Below are 16402 nucleotides of genomic sequence, written 5' to 3'. Positions count from 1 at the left end.
AGAAAGGCAAATTGCTGTGGACAGGTTTTTTGTTGTTATTGTTGTTATTTTTTTGCTAGTCCTGGGGCTTGAACTCAGGGCCTGAGCTCTGTCCTTGAACCACTCTGTGTTCAAGGGTAGCACTCTACCACTTGAGCCACAGTGCTACTTCTGGCTTTTTCTGAGTAGTTTATTGGAGATAAGAGTCTCATGGACTTTCCTAAACCCAGGCTGACTTTGAACTGTAATCCTCAGATCTCAGCCTTTTGAGTAGCTGGGATTAGAGGCATGAGCCACCAGTGCCCGGCTTGTGGACAAGTTTTAAAACAACTTCACTATATTTTGATTTGTCAAGTACCCATTTATTCAGAAGCCAGTTGATGTTTTTGTTCGATACAGGAAAAACACTTGCTTATTTACAGAGTGGTGAGCCTAGGGTTTCCCACTTTCTGTTTGGGTTTCTTCTCTTTTTCTTTCATTCTTTTCTGGCAGATGACTTAGTTGATTTCACCATCCATTAGCTTTAAAGACATCTGTTCATCCTTATATAGGCTACTCACACAGACCCATTTAGAAATAGATGGTGTATTTGTGGAATTCAGTACTGAAATATACTCAGGTTTGTGCACGAGTAGGTATTTTTTAGTTTTCTGACTTGGGGAGTGGAAATGATGTACAGTAACAAATTATATCAAATTCTTTTTTAAATTTTCATAGCAGTAGCTATGAAACTAATCATTTGATTACTTTAATGTTTAATACTTTAGATAGCAGAGATATTACAAAGATATTTCTTGGTAAGGGTGGGTGATGATTAAATTTATGGTCTCTGAAATATACTGCAGGTTGGTATAATCCTTCCTTTCTTCTTTCTTCCCACCCTGTCTTTCTTCTTCTCTTCTCATCTGCTTTCTTTCCTTCCCTTTCTTCTTTCTTCCTATTCTTTTTTTAAGTAAAGAATTTATTAGCATTGATTTTTACATCATATTTCAAATGATGTATTTAACAAGCAAGTATTCAAGAAGGGAATCTCTACCTATTCTTTTTTGATATAGAGTTTTAAAAAAAAGCTTACTACATATCTCAGCTGGCCTCCATCTCAGTTCTCCTGCATTACCCTCCTGAATGCTGAGGTTACAGGCATGCACTAATGTATCAGCTTCTACAGTAAGCCCAAATTACATAGGGTTTATGGAGTTTGCCAGTGTGAGTTATCCACTGATTTCCTCCATCTCAACCAGTGGCTGGGCTCAGTAGTCCTACTTGTCATCTCCAACAACACAGAGAAATCCAAGTAGCAGGATCACAGCCCGGGCCAGTTTGGGTATTATGCAAGATCCTCACCTAGGTATAAATAAGACCCTACCTCAAAAATAACCAGTGCTAGGCCTGGAGTTTGGCCTAGTGGTAGAGTGCTTGCCTAGAATGCAGGAAGACCAGGTTCGACATACATACCACATACATAGAAAAAGCTGGAAGTGGTGCTGAGGCTCAAGTGGTAGAGCTGTAGCCTTGAGAAAGCCCAAGGACAGTGTCAGGCCCTGAGTTCAAGGCCCAGGGCTGGAAAAAAAATAACCAGGGCTAAAAGTGACTGAAGGTATGGTTTAAATAGTAGAGCACCTACTTGTGTATGAAGTTTGAGGGGATGGCGTATAAATATTAATAAGATACATTCTTGCTGGATGTGGTGGCTCATGCCTATAATCTTTGCTACTTGGGAGACAGAAACTGGGATGATATTTTTTAGGGCAACCCAGGCAAAAAAAGTTAGCAGCATCTCAACAAATAAGAGGAATGGGAGGGCATGCTTGTAGTTCCAGGCTCATGAGAAGATATAAGTAGGAGGATCACCATCTGACACTGGCTCTAAGTAATAACATAATTCCTGTCTGAAAATAATCTGAAGCAAAAAAGTATTGGGACATAAGTGGTAGAATTCCTGTCCAGCAATCATGAAGGCCCCGAGTTCAAGTTCCAATACACCAAAAAGATATATTCCCACCCTCTAAGAGTTATAAACTGCCAGAAAATATATTTTTAGAGAGTAACAACTATCTAAGACAAAATATTATTGTACTTTTCATAGTAGGCAGTAGAGGTAGCTCACAGGAGGAATAGAGTCATTCTGAATGTGGGGAATGAATTGGAAGGTGAAAGAAGATGCTGGGCGGGCCAGGAGTTTGGCCTAGTGGTTAAAGTGCTTGCCCAGCATGCATGAAGACCCAGGTTCGATTCCTCGGTACCACATACATAGAAAAAAGCCGGAAGTGGTGCTGAGACTCAAGTGGTAGAGCTCTAGCCTTGAGAAAGTCCAAGGACAGTGCTCAGGCCCTGAGCTCAAGCCCAGGACTGGCAAAAAAAAAAAAAAAAAGAAGATGCTGGGCATTTTCAGGTGGAGTACATAAAGGAAGTAGAAAAAGTTTATAATATTTGAGGAAGAGAAACTGAACAGACTTGATTGGCTAGGTGAGAACAAGCCATTGAGCTAACACTGTAGCTAGGTAAAAAGCACGGAGAGGTAAAATAGGAGTGTGAGAACCAAGAAGAGTTGAAGTTGGCGTAAGCATTGAGAATCAGCACTGGGAGGATAATGATACTAAGAGATAAGATGTTGGGGATCAGATTAGGTTTCTAGGAGAAAGGCCAAGTTCCACTTTGGACCTATTTAGTTTGACATGTAGATAAAAACCTGATCATCTTTCTCCCATTTTGGGATGCCTTGCTAAAAATGACTATGTATAAAGACCAGTACTGGTACCCTGATTCCCAGTGGATACACGTTTCCTCACATGGGACTTTCAGAACCCTCCAGTTGAAGAACCGTGGTCCTGCTGGGCCCTTCCCTCGGCCTGTGGGATCCTCCTACACACTCCCCAGATATGTTCCCTCTCAGTCTGAAGCTTGGCTATACCATTGTCATTTTGCATGATGTGAAGCTGTCACACCCTTTAGGAGCCATTGGGCTTATTTGCCTTTTAACTTAAAATAAATAAAAATCCCTGTTTTGTTAAGTAGTATTGCCAGAGTAGAGCTGAAAGAAATACCCCTCAGTCTCCACTAGCAAGATGTGAATTGACTCATCCAGCTTCTTCGTCTCACCTTAACAGAAAAAGGCCCTGAGTGAAGAGGAAGAGAAAGAAGACAGTGACAGCAGTGGCAGAATATGTAGAGAAACATGCTGCACAGTGAAAATAGCGATCATTTTTAGAGAAAAGCGTTATAGATAGCCTGTACTTCCTCGTCTTTATGAAAAGCTACTCCATTTACCATAATACTTGTAGTGTAAGCATGCTGAGAAAGTGTACAGCATATGGAGAAAGCTCTTTCTGCTGGGTGTTGGCCCTCAGTTTTCTTCGAGTTGAGAACTGATGTTTTTCAGCCTTAGGAGAAAGACCAAGTGCTGTAGGTTTTGAGCAAGAGGCAAGACTCTGGTAGTTTGTGGATTGTTATCACCCCGCAGGACCCTTCGCAACTTCCTCTTGCCGCCCACAGCAGAACACGGAAACCCTGCTGTATCAAGCCACTTCTGCAATTACACACAGTTGCAGTTCAAGGGATCTTTCATTCTTGTTACATCCTCTGTTTTCAGACATTGTCTGCATTTGAAAATGTGTTTTTTGAGGAGGAATATCCAGCTGACCTCTCTTCTCTTCTCTCTCTCTGCTGCTCCACAGTGCTCCAGTTGAAGCTCCAGCAGCGCCGGACCAGGGAAGAACTAGTGAGCCAAGGGATCATGCCACGTAAGTGCCCTTTATCTCCTCATTTCTCAGTGTTGCTTTTAGGATATGGCTGTGTGGACCTGATACAGTACAGGAAGCTGTAACAAAACCAGGCCACCAGGTACTACTTCTGCCTCATGGTTCCCCCAACTCAGGAATTCTTAGTAAAAAGATAAATGTCCTAATCAATCAAGTTATGTGAATCAGACAGCATTAACTTAAAGAGTGTCAGCAAATCATCCTTCGCTTTTGAACTGCACCTTTCAGAGGGTTTCTGATGGCTGCTGTACTTCCCTTTAAGCAGACTTTGCACTGAGGTATTATGAGGAAGAGTTGTATATGCTCTACCTTGGGGTTCAAGTTGCTGGGCTGAGAAACCTCTGTTCTATCTGTTTGAATGATGTTTTCTGCCTGCAGAAGTTGGATCTTCAGTGAGGTCTTTAGGCACCCGTGGCTGACATTGGCCTGAGCTACCTGAGTGTGCACCCTGGCCCCGGGGTGCAGGACTACATCCCTTGGGAGAGAAATGAAGCCAAATTTTGGAACTTAGTAGAGTTGAAAGCTGAAAGTAGCAAGATTTTACTCTTTTGGACATTAAAAAAAAAAAAGTCATCAGCAAAGCAGAGAGTAGGCTTTCCCTCTTGTTTGTGTGACATCACACTTGGACACACCCTAGTGGAGTAAAAAGAAATGCCACAGGCAATGTTTAGCTTCATCCGGGAGAAGTGATGTTTTTCATCTTTACTCAGTTTTTACACAACCAGCATCTAATGCTCATTCACTCTTTAAAAACAAACTATCTGGGATTGGGAATTTGGCCTAGTGGTAGAGGGCTTGCCTAGCATGCATGAAAATCTAGGTTCCATTCTCTGGTACCACATAGAAAAAGCCAGAAGTGGTGCTATGGCTCAAGTGGTAGAGCTCTAGTCTTGAGAAAACCCAAGGACAGTGATCAGGCCCTGAGCCCAAGCCCAGGATTGGCAAACAAAACACAAACCATCTACTCCTGCTCTTAGATTTATATTTAAAAGGGCAGACTGATTATGAGAAAAAGAGACAGATGAATAAAGAAGATAATTTTATTTTATTTATTTATTTTTTTTGGCCAGTCCTGGGCTTGAGCTCAGCGCCTGACCACTGTCCTTGGACTTTCTCAAGGCTAGAGATCTACCACTTGAGCCTCAGCACCACTTCCGGCTTTTTTTTTTTTCTTTCTATGTATGTGGTACCGAGGAATCGAACCTGGGTCTTCATGCATGCTAGGCAAGCACTTTAACCACTAGGCCAAACTCCCGGCCCCAAGAAGATAATTTTAGAGCCTATAAAATACTGTGACATATTTAAATGACAGTTTTTTTTTTTTAAAGTTAGGGCCTGGGCCCTGTCCCTGAGCTCTTCAGCTCAAGGCTAGCGCTCTATCACTTGAGCCACAGTGCCACTTCCAGTTTTTGAGGGGTTAATTGGAGATAAAAGTCTCACAGGAGGAACTGGGAGTTTGGCCTAGTGGTAGAGTGCCTGCCTAGCATGTATGAAGACCCCGGTTCGATTCCTCGGCACCACATACATAGAAAAAAGCCGGAAGTGGTGCTGAGGCTAAAGTGGTAGAGCTCTAGCCTTGAGAAAGTCCAAGGACAGTGCTCAGGCCCTGAGCTCAAGCCCAGGACTGGAAAAAAAAAAATCTCACAGGAACTCTTCTGCCTGGGCTGGCTTTGAACTGTGATCCTCAGATCTCAGCCTCCTGAGTAGCTAGGATTACAGGCATGAGACACTGGCACCCAGCATGAAAGATATTTTTAAATAAGTAACAGGTTTCTGGTAGATAAGAACCTGGGTATAGTGGTGCATTCCTATAATCCTAGCATGTGAGTAGATCATGAGTTTGAGGCCAGCTTGGGTTACATGGCATCAAAGAAACAAAACAAAACAAAGCTAAAAAGGGGGGCCAAAGAAGGCCTCTCTGAAGAGAAAATATCATAGCAGAGACCTAAAATGGTGAATGTTAGTCTGCAGTTAAGAGGCAAGAAGAGGTGGTCTAGTTCAGTTGGCAGAGCACTAGCCAACGAGTGAAAGTATCAGGTACTGAGTTTGAGTCCAGTCTGAGATTTAAAAAAAAAAAAAGGCAGGAAGAGGGGCTCCAACAGAAGGAGAAGCAAGTGTAAAGGGCCTAGTGTAGTAAGAACTTGACATGTTTGAAGAATATCAAATTGTGGCTGCCACATAGTGAGCAAAGGAATCTTTTTTTTTTTTTTTTTAATGTGAGCAGTGCTGGGACAAACTGTAAAGGATTGGCCAATTGCTATTGAGATTTAAAGATCTGGAAATTTGAAAAGGTGAAGTCTAGATTGAAGTGCCCATGGACTCTATTGTGTTGGCCTAAGGTGTTTACATACATTCCTTTCTGAAAAGAAAGCTTCACTTTTCTATGGCTTAGGAGAAAGGGCTCTCCAGCCAAAGGCGCAGGGTCACCATGGGTAAATATCGTCTCTTCATACTCTTTTCTCCCTGTCTTAATTCTTCCCCTGCTCTACCTTAAGACTGAACCAAACACATGCTGTACCATGGAGCTATAGCCCTTGTCCATTGGTTTTCAGTTTATAAAACTTGAAGGTGACAACATTGTAAGTTTAAATAAAAAAAGGTCATCTTTGTCAAGCGCCTGCCTGTGGCTCACTCCTGTAATTGTAGCTACTCAAGAGGCTGAGATCTGAGGATCTCAGTTCAAAGCCAGCCCAGGGACGAAAATCAGTGAGACTCTTCTCTCCAGTTAGCCACCAGAAAACCAGAAGTGGTGCTGTGGCTCAAGGGGTAGAGTGGTAGCCTTGACCTGAAGAGCTCAGAGACAGCTCACAGGCCAAGAGTTCAAGTCCCATGACCATCGGTGAGCCACAGCACCACTTCCTGTTTTCTGGTGGTTAATTCTAGATAAGAGTCTCACAAACTTTTTAGTGCCTGGGCTGGCTTTGAACCGTGATCCTCACATCTCAGCCTCCTGAGTAGCTAGGATCACAGGCATGAGCCACCACGCCTGGTGCACACTCGCGCTCTCTCTGTCTCTGTCTGTCTGTCTGTGTCTCTCTCTCTCTCTCTGTCTCTATCTCTCTCATGGAAAGTTCTATTGTCAGGCACACATTATATCACTGTGGGCTCTTAATAGATAAAGTGCCTTCCTGTGAGGGCCAGGTTGAAGGCAGACTTTGGTGGCTCTGGACTGGCCTTGCTAAAGTCCATTTGGGAGCCGCTGAAGCATTGTGTGGTAAACTCTGAACTGCAGCCCCTGTGAACCAAAGGAGCTTTTTTAGGAGCTGACCAGTGCCCTCTTTCAGGTAGAATTTAGGGGGAAAAAAAAGTCTTCTCTGTCCCTCTGTTCACTAGCAAAGTAGAGAAGATTATAAAGTCACGTTTATTTTGTAGGTTTTAATTTGGGGCGGGATGGGTATTGAATTTAAGGCCTTGAGCTTGCTAGGCAGGTACTCTACTACTTGAGCTATGCCTCCAGCTCATAAAGTCACTTCTTACTGCTACTGTCTAGTTTTCCTCAGCAGTTCAAATCCTACAGAGTCACATGGCCAACAGGAGACCTGATACATAGTGGATATGCTCATAATTTAAAATTCTTCAACCTACTAGATTATTTGTGGAAGGACACAAATGATTTGTATTCTGTTTCTGAATAGATGATCTAGAAATATTTAGAAAAGACAGATTTAAAAAAATTATTACTTTGTAATAGTCTTGCTATGTGGCCCAGACTGGACTTTACGTTTAATTCTGTTGCCTCAACCTTCTTCGTGCACCACACACCTGGATAATTTTTTTTTTAAGGTTGATTTTGGTTTTATCAAGGAGTATGAACTGAAATGACAACAAAATGGTCTGAAGCCTTAGAGCTGTAGTATGAAAGCCAGATAGGAAATGTGGCTGACATATAAAAATCCTGGAGGTACCTCTGTCTTTTGGCATGCATACCAAAAATACCTGAGGTAATCAACTGGTTAAAAAATTTATTTGGTGATGGAAGGTAAAAACTCAAATGATAGAGCTTCTTACACAGCAAGTTTCCCAAAAACTACAAAAGGAAAAAAAAATAAACCCAAGACAAAAAACCTCATACACAAAAAATAGATTCTGAAGGCTAAGTATGTTCTCAGTGGTAGAGCACTTCTGTAGCATGCACAGGGACTCAGTCTCCAGCATTGCAAGAAAAAAAGAAGTTTTTGTTTTGAGTCAGTTGGTTTTTTGTTACTTTTCTGTTTTTATCAACTTAAAGTTTCTTTAAATAGTTTTAAATCTTCTTTTTTTTTTTTTTGATTGACTGTGGTGCTTGAACTCGGGCCTGGGTACTAGCTCTGAGCTCTTTCTCTCTCTCTCTGTCTCTCTCTCTGTCTCTCTCTCTCTCTCTCCCTTCTCCCCCTCTCTCCCTCTCTCCCTCCCCCTCCTAGTACACTACCACTTTGAGCCACTTCCAGTTTTTTTTTCACTTTCTTTCTTTCTTTCTTTCTTTCTTTCTTTCTTTCTTTCTTTCTTTCTCCTTCCTTCCTTCCTTCCTTCCTTCCTTCCTTCCTTCCTTCCTTCCTTCCTTCCTTCCTTCCTTCCTCAGTCCTAGGGCTTGAACTCAGGGCCTGGGCACTGCCCTTGGACATATTTTGCTCTGTCACTTGAGTCACAGCACCACTTTTTCTGTGTATATTGTACCTAAGAATTGAACCCAGGGATTTGTGCATGGTAGGTGAGCACTCTACCACTAGGCTATGCTCCCAGACCCTTATTTCCAGTTTTCTGATAATTAGAGATAAAAGTCTCCCAGACTTTTCTGCCCTGTCTGGCTATAAATAGTGGTTCTCAGATCTCAGTCTCCAGAGTAGCTAGGGTTACCAGTGTGAGCACCAGTGCCTGGCCTTGAATCTTTTAAGAGATTTCTCCTCAATATGTACCCAGTGCCTCTTGATCAATGACACCCCTTCATGATCTCTTACCTCCCTGGCCCCCATCTATCCTAATCCCACCCACCCCTCAGAGCTGGAGCCTCAGTCCATCTGTGCCTGGTTAGCCTGTGGCTCTTAGGCTGTGGAGTATAGTACTTTCTGGTGAGTACATGGTGGATTGAAGGTGCTCACTTTGTGGCGGCTGGGAAATGAAAGCACAGAAGAAGATGACCCCTTCCATGTCATGCCCCAGTGGCCAGACCTCCCGCCAGCCTCCTGAAGGATCCACCACTTCTGAATACGTCCACAGGCTAGGGACCAAACCTTTCATTAGCATAGGCTAATTCAAACCACAGCAATAAATTTCAAATTGTTCAGCCATTTTATTTACTTTTTATTTTTATTGGTACTCAGGGATCTCATGTCCACTGGACTTGCTTGGTCATGGTTAGCAAGATTAATTAGAGCTAGCGTGTGCAGAACTTTTTCTGCCTTAGCTGGATTCCAACAACAATCCCCCAGGTCTCAACCTCATAACTAGTTATGATTACAGGTATGAGCTGCAAGTGCCCAGCTGGCCCTTCATATCTGTAATCTCTGGAATTTACTTTATTTAAGGACACCCAGCCTGCATGAGACCATGTGTCTATCTCTCTTAGTCTCAGCTTCTCTCAACATTGGGTTAAAAGTGGGAAACTCTAGAGCAACTTGTCCCACTGAGAAGGAAAAGATTGAGCTGCCCTCAGTCCACTCTCTTTTCCTATGCTAATTCTTAGTAGTTGACTTGCTTGCTGTTTTAGGTGCTAAAACAGGAGCAGTAGCAGGCCTGCAAAACAGGGTGCATGTAGGGTGCAGTGGCTCTCATCTGTAATCCTATCTACTCAGGAGGCTGATGAGATCTGAGGCTTGAGGTTCAAAGCCAGCCTGGACACTAAAGTCCGCGAGACTCTTATCTCCAATTAACCACCAAAAAACTGGAAGTGGTGCTGGGGCTGAAGGGGTAGAGCAGTAACCCTGAGCTGAAGAGCTCAGGGAGAGCTCCCAGGCCCAGAGTTAGGTCCCATGACCACCTCCACCACCACCACCAAAACCTAAAAAGACAAAAAACAAAAACAAACCAAAAAACCCGGGTGTATACAAAGAATGCTTCAGGACTCTATTTGGATCCTCGCATGCCCCAAAATGTGTGGTCCTTCCCACATCCCACCACCCAAGATCTGTCTTTGTTTCACATAAGCTTGGTTCTGTTTCTCATCATCACAGTGAGTCCCTGGAGCTGTTGACACACACTTTGGTTAATGGTTTTGTTGCAGAATATTTTTGTAGATATTTTAGTATATTAACTCAAAAAGGCAAGAAATGGAGGTCAGGCCGAGTCAGCTGTCAGTGGCTGACTTTTCGCACCTGCCGTGTCTTCAGGAGGACAGGCACAGGGAAAGCAAGTGAGTGCAGTAGCAGTGCGTGGTGTAAGCTGGCTTCTAGCAGATGGTTGGGTACTTTCACTTTTATCTCCTGCCAGTAAGTACCTAGTACAGTAGTAACAGAACTGCCTGCCTTTTGTGGATGGGGAGCCTCAGATGAGTCACATGACTTGCCCTAGGCCACACTACCCCTAGGAGGTCAGTTTATGATGGCACTTAGCCACATGGAAATTTTTGATGATAGCTTGCTGTGCTTTCACCAAAATTCCAACTTTGAAAGTTCTTGAAAGCTGAAAACAATGTCATAATACAGGACCCCGAGTTAGTAAGAGGAGGTAGAGTGAGGGTAAGCCGTTTCTCTTAGTTCTCGATGATGCTGTTAGTATCTGTCAGTTGTGGGGCTTCAAGGCTACTACTATCTTTCTACTTTGGTCATACCTTCATTAAATAGAAGAGATTTTAAATTTCTTCTTTACCATGGATTTTCTGAAGAATTTTTTTTTTGCTAGTCCTGGGGCTTGAACTCAGGGCCTGAGCACTATCCTTGGGCTTTTCTCAAGGCTAGAGCTCTACCCCTTGAGCCACAGCACCACTTCCGACTTTTTCTATGTATGTGGTACCGAGGAATCGAACCTGGGTCTTCATGCATGCTAGGCAAGCATTCTACCACTAGGCCAAACTCCTGGCCCCTTTCTGAAGAATTTAGCACCTACTCTTAGTAGATAGCTGCCCTAACAAACACCTGAAATCTAGCATGTGATTTCCAGCAGTTAGAGCTGCTATGAAGCTTATTTTCTGTGTTCTAGGTTGAGTCCTTTCTCTGACTACATTCAGAATCCTAAGAAAAATTATCTGATAATGTCAGTATCAACAATGACATACAAAATGCTTCCTTTCCACTACTCATTGAATGAGGGCCCTCTCCATGGTCTACTCAGAAATCTCCTTGCCTTACGGGTGACAAGGCAGAAGACTATATTTTTGTGGCAGTCTTTCTTGAGCATGATGACCACAGACTGATCCGGTTGATGTGGAGCCAGCCTAAGTGGGGCCTAGCAAGGATAGGAGGGAAAAGACAAAGCAACTCAGATTAAAAATAATACTTTCCAGTGTTTTAGGTCAAAGCTAGGGCCTCGAAGTTGTAGACTGTACCACTGATCTAGCCCCAGTCTTCTGATTTTGACTCTTAAGAATGAAAGTATTTGCCAGGAGCCTGTAGTCCTAGCTACTCAGGAGGCTGAGATCTGAGGATCATGGTTCAAAGCCAGCCCAGACATAAAAGTCTGTGAGACTCTTATTTCCAAGCAACCACCAGAAAACCAGAAGTGATGCTGTGGCTCAAGGGGTAGAGTGATTGCCTTGAGCGAAAGAGCTTAAGGACAGCTCCCAAGCCCCATGACTGAAGTGGTGGTGGGGGAGAAGAATAGTACAATGATCTTGAAAGGAGCTTAGGAAATTATAACTTTTTTATCCACGTAGGTGACAGACTTGAAGTTTTAAATTGAGATGTTGCCCTTCCCTGCTTCAGATCTTCCCCCACCCCCTTCCCTCGTCCTGAGACTTGAACTCTGGTTCTGGGCACTGTCCCTGAGCTGCTTTTGCTCAAAGCTAGCACTCTGCCACTGGAGTCATAGCTCTAATTTCTATTTTTCCTGTGATTAATTGGAGATATGAATCATACAGACTTTCAGCCTAGGGTGGCTTCAAACCATGACCCTCAGATCTTAGCCTTCTGAGTAGCTAGGATCACAGGTGTGAGCCACCAGCACCTAGCAAAAAGTAACTTTAAGGTGCTATGTTTGGGGACATACTCACACACACACATCTCCATTGTTGGAAGATGTCTATCTTGCCTTGCCTCCTAGGTAGCCTTATGTGGTGTTGTTTTTGACAAAAATTAATGAAAGTGCCTATAATCTGTCTGGTTCCTGTGTATTGGCCAAGCAGTGAGGCAAAGGATTCATCCTTTCCTGCTGGACTGACCTCTACAAGATAGGGTGTGGCTCTAGTAGTGTTGCCCCAGTACTGGTGCACATGTGTGTGTACACACACACATCCCAAGGAAGGGATAATGGGAAAAGGAATAGAATATGTGCTCTTTGACATTTCCTAAAGTGAAATCTGAAATCCTCCTTTCTATCCCATTGCCGATTTAAAGAAAGTGACAAGCTATTTATTTCCAAAAGATAAAACAGGAATAATAAATCAAATGTGAAAGATCAGATTAAAATTGCTATTATTCAGTTTAGTTTTATAGCTATCACACATGAGTGGGGGAACAGTTTCTGAACAAGGTCTGCTCTATTCCCATCCCTTTCATCACTGTGCATGGTGTACCAAAAACATCTGATGTAGATGTAGATTCAGAGCATAGAATATTTTGCAAGACAGCTGGCTTAGATACTTAAAATAAGACATGGTAAGGTATTGTTCTAGACTGTGACTGAAGAACCAACAACAAACTGTAGATTCTTGATTAAATCTTGGGTTGGGAGAAAAGATGTTTTAGGGATCATTTGGGGAATTTCAAGTTAGGTATTACTGAATTAATGTTCACTTTCTTAGACATCGTAAAAGTAAGTTTAGTTATGTAAGAATTCCTGTCTTTAATAAATGAACAGTGAAGGAATAAAGGTGAAATGTTTGCAATAATTTCAAGTGATTCCATAAATGAAGACAATTAACTATGTATACAAGAGGAGGGGGAACAGGGGAAACAAGCAAATATGGTTAAAAGGTAACTGGAAAATGTAGGTCACAGGCTAAGGGCTCTCCTTTATTTATACTTTCAGTGTGTTTTATAGGTTTGAAAAATTCAAAATGAAAAAGGGGCGGGGACATGTGAGTGAAGACATGGGCTGATGTATGTGGCAATTGTCAGATATGTTTCTGCTTGTTTTATTTTTTATGTAAAAGATCAAGTTAGAGACAACTCTTTCCCTGTTTGTTTTTGCCAATCTTGAGGGTTTACTAAGCTTGTTGGATCTGTAGATTTATGTCCCTTGCCAAATTTGTCATTGTTCCTTTAGGTATTTTTCTGTTTCACACTTTTCCCGCCTGTCTTTTAGAATATGTATGAATTGTGCAATATTTTGCTTGCTCAGCTGGCACTCTGTTAGTTAAGCCACAGCTCTAGCCCAGCTTATGGCTGGTTGATTGAAGATGGTATCCCATGGACTTTCCAGCCCAGGCCATCTTCAAATGTTTAATCTCCAAATCTGAGCCTCATGAACAGCTAGGGTTACATGTAATTGATTGGTACTTGGCCACAGTGATAATTTTTTTTTAAGTACCATAGTTCTTGAGACTCTGGTTTGCTTATTTTTTATTTTTCTATCTCTCCTTTAGAATCTATTCTTTTTGTTTTTTAAATAGGGTAATTTCTTTTCTAAAATTTTTGATTATTTTTATCTTTTCTTTCTTTACTTTTTTGGGGGGGGATACTGTGAGGGCCTCACATGTTGCTAAGCAAGTACTATGCCACTTGAGCCTTTTCCCAGCCCTTTTTTTATCTGTCTTGAACATTTACCTCAGACCTTAGTCATCCTGTCTTCTCTTTCTGAATAGCTGGATTTATGAGCTTGCACCACCACATCTGGTCATGTATCTTTTTCCCCTCTCTGATTTTCTTTTTCTTTGCTGAAGCTTTCTATCTTTTAATTGATTAATTAATTAATTAATTTTTGATCTTTCGTGGGGCTTGACCTCTGCGTCTGGGCATTGTCCCTGAGCTTTTCAGCTCAAGGCTAGTGCTTCCGGTTTTCTGGTGATTAGTTGGTGATAAGAGTCTCATGGACTTTCATGCCCAGTCTGGCTTTGAACAGAGATTCTCAGATCTCAAGTACCTTAGATTACAGGCATGAGCCACCAGTGCCCGGCTATGCAATGCTGCTGCTGCTGCTGCTTCCTCTTCCTCCTCTTCCTCCTCCTCCTCCTCTTCCTCCTCTTCCTCTTCTTCTTCTCCATATTATTATTATTATTATTATTATTATTATTATTATTAGGCTTGAACTCTGGGCCTGGGTGCTGTCCCTGAGCTCTTTAGCTCAAGGCTAGCACTCTACCACCGCTTTGAGCCACAGTGCTACTTCTCTATTTTTTATTTGTTTTAAGGATGTTCATAATTGTTCATGGTTGCTTTCAAATCTTTTTCAGATAAGTCTAGCATCTGTCCTGTTGGAGTTTTCATCTCTTGATTGTTCAGTATATGAGATCTTTATGATTCTTGGTGTGTTAAGGGGTGTGTGTGTGTGTGTGTGTGTGTGTGTGTGTGTGCATGCATGCATATCCATATCCATACCCATGCATTTGTGCACTACTCCGGGGGCTTGAACTCAGGGCTGTGCACTGTCCATGAAGTTTTTTTTTCTCTCTCTCAAGGCTAGTGCTCTACCATTGGAGCCACAGCTCTACTTATGACTTTTTTTTTTTTGCCAGTCCTGGGCTTGAGCTCAGGGCCTGAGCACTGTCCTTGGAATTTCTCAAGGCTAGAGCTCTACCACTTGAGCCTCAGCACCACTTCCAGCTTTTTTCTGTGTATGTGGTACCGAGGAATCGAACCCGGGTCTTCGTGCATGCTAGGCAAGCACTCTACCACTAGGCCAAACTCCTGGCCCCTACTTATGACTTTTTGATCGTTAATAGAAATAGGAACCTCATAAACTTTCCTGCCTGGTCTGGCTTTGAGCTGTGATCCTAAGATCTCTGTCTCCTGAGTAGCTAGGATTACAGGCATGAGCTGCCAGCACCTAGCTGCTTTGATCTTTCTTACCTTCATGTTTGTACTGTTGCTCTTCCTCCCTCTTAGAACATCTCCTGTTGCCTGCAGAGCTCCTGTTCTGTTTATCTGGGGTTTTCTCTGGTCTTCAGAAGCTTCTTGGTCAATTTGCATGCTCCTCCCTGAGGCTGACAGTTACCTCTTCTGTTCTTGCTAGCACCTTAAAGGATCATGGTGGCATGTTTCCACCTTGCACCATCACCATTTTCTCCCATCTCATGAGCTCTGAGGGTTTGACTAATCTCTGTTTTCAGCATCTAGCCTTGTACTTCCATTTTTGTTGTTGGATTGTTTCCCATATGGTTTGATATGTGTTTATGTCCTCCCTTCCCTGCCTTGGCCCCCACTACTGCACTGGGTGCCTGCTTCCTGCTTCCTTGGAAGAAAAAGAAGCCTAGCAGTAAGCAAGCTTGCCTGAAAGACAGGCTTTCTGGCCTATGGTGCTCCAGTGCCCTCTGTGGTATGTGCATGGCTTCCAGTTCCTCTGAAGACAGGTGTCAGCAAGCTTTGAGGTTACCGTCCTACCAAGAGTAGGAATCGTTACATTAGGTCATCACCTACTGCTGAGATCTACGAGGAAGAAAGCCAGGGGTTCCATTCATTGCTGGCATCCATGACACGGGTTCCCAGAGGTGCAGAGGAGCCCAGAACCCCTACTTGCCTGCAGGTTTAATTAAATCTGGTGCTAGTGAGGGGAAAGCTGGTTTGATGCCCAGAAATTGCTGGGCTAAGCCAGTTTTCTTAAGGGTCATCCTGCCTACTCGTCAGTGTTAGTTGAGATTAAGATGGGCCTGCCACAGGCGTGCAGACACCCCGAGCACAGCTCTGCATCCTCCCTCCAAAAGTGCGTGCCAGAACGGTCTTAGACTAGAAACAGGTTTTCGCTTTTTACTTCTGTATTTCACACACGTCCTTGTAATTAAGGCAGCATATGTGCGTGAAGAGGAAGAGAATGAGTGCTGGGGAATTCATTGGTGGCTCTAGCCCCTGGGCGGGCCACAGTCTAGAACTGAAACTGAGCGAGAGCGCCGCTCCCCCCAGCCACTTCTCTCATTGACTGCTGCAGGGGCCTGGCCTTTCCTGCATGGTGAGCCACACGCTTCCTTCATCACACACAACAGTACAGAGCACCAGTGATGCCAAAATGTCTGCTCTTTTTCTTTGGAGACGTTGGAGTTTGAACTCAGCACCTAGCACAGGAAAGACATACTTGGCAGCCCCTTTGGTTTTTAGGTTATTTTCAGATTGTTTCATTTTTTGCCCAGGCTAGCTTGAGACTACTGTCCTCCTATTTCCGCTTTTTGTGGTAGGGCTGCGGCATGTACTGCCAGCCTACTTAGCCTGTTGGTAAGGTGGAGTGTCTCCAGAACAGCTGGGACTACAGGCAGGACCACTGTGCCTGGCTTCCAAAACTGACTGTCTACAACTCGTGTGGGGATTGTGGGAGAATGGAATGTTGGCCTTCCCTCCCAAAGCTGCTCAGGCAGAGGAGAGGACGACTGTGGGCCTCCTGGGTGGCTTGGCTTGGAGATTAGCTTTGAGTCTTTTTTCTTTTTCCTCACCTACCAGATGTCTGAACGTCAA

The 16402-nt window shown here is 43.3% G+C and overlaps 1 protein-coding gene across 2 annotated transcripts in view; it reads left to right on the top strand.

Annotated features, from left to right (window-relative positions):
• Window positions 1-16402, top strand: part of Mrtfa (myocardin related transcription factor A) — a 103020-nt gene that overhangs the window by 68095 nt on the left and 18523 nt on the right. For both annotated transcript variants that reach the window (XM_090328782.1, XM_090328781.1), the window contains exon 2: window positions 3654-3719. In XM_090328782.1, the coding sequence (XP_090184908.1) occupies window positions 3713-3719 (7 nt within the window). In that variant the 5' untranslated portion in view covers window positions 3654-3712. The remainder of the gene's footprint in view (window positions 1-3653; window positions 3720-16402) is intronic.

This window comes from Megascapheus bottae, chromosome 2, assembly GCF_031878675.1.
Source record: "Megascapheus bottae isolate mThoBot1 chromosome 2, mThoBot2.hap1, whole genome shotgun sequence".
Lineage (NCBI taxonomy): Eukaryota > Metazoa > Chordata > Mammalia > Rodentia > Geomyidae > Megascapheus > Megascapheus bottae.
The sequence above is the reverse complement of the archived record's forward strand: the minus strand, read 5'-3'. Positions and strand labels throughout refer to the sequence as shown.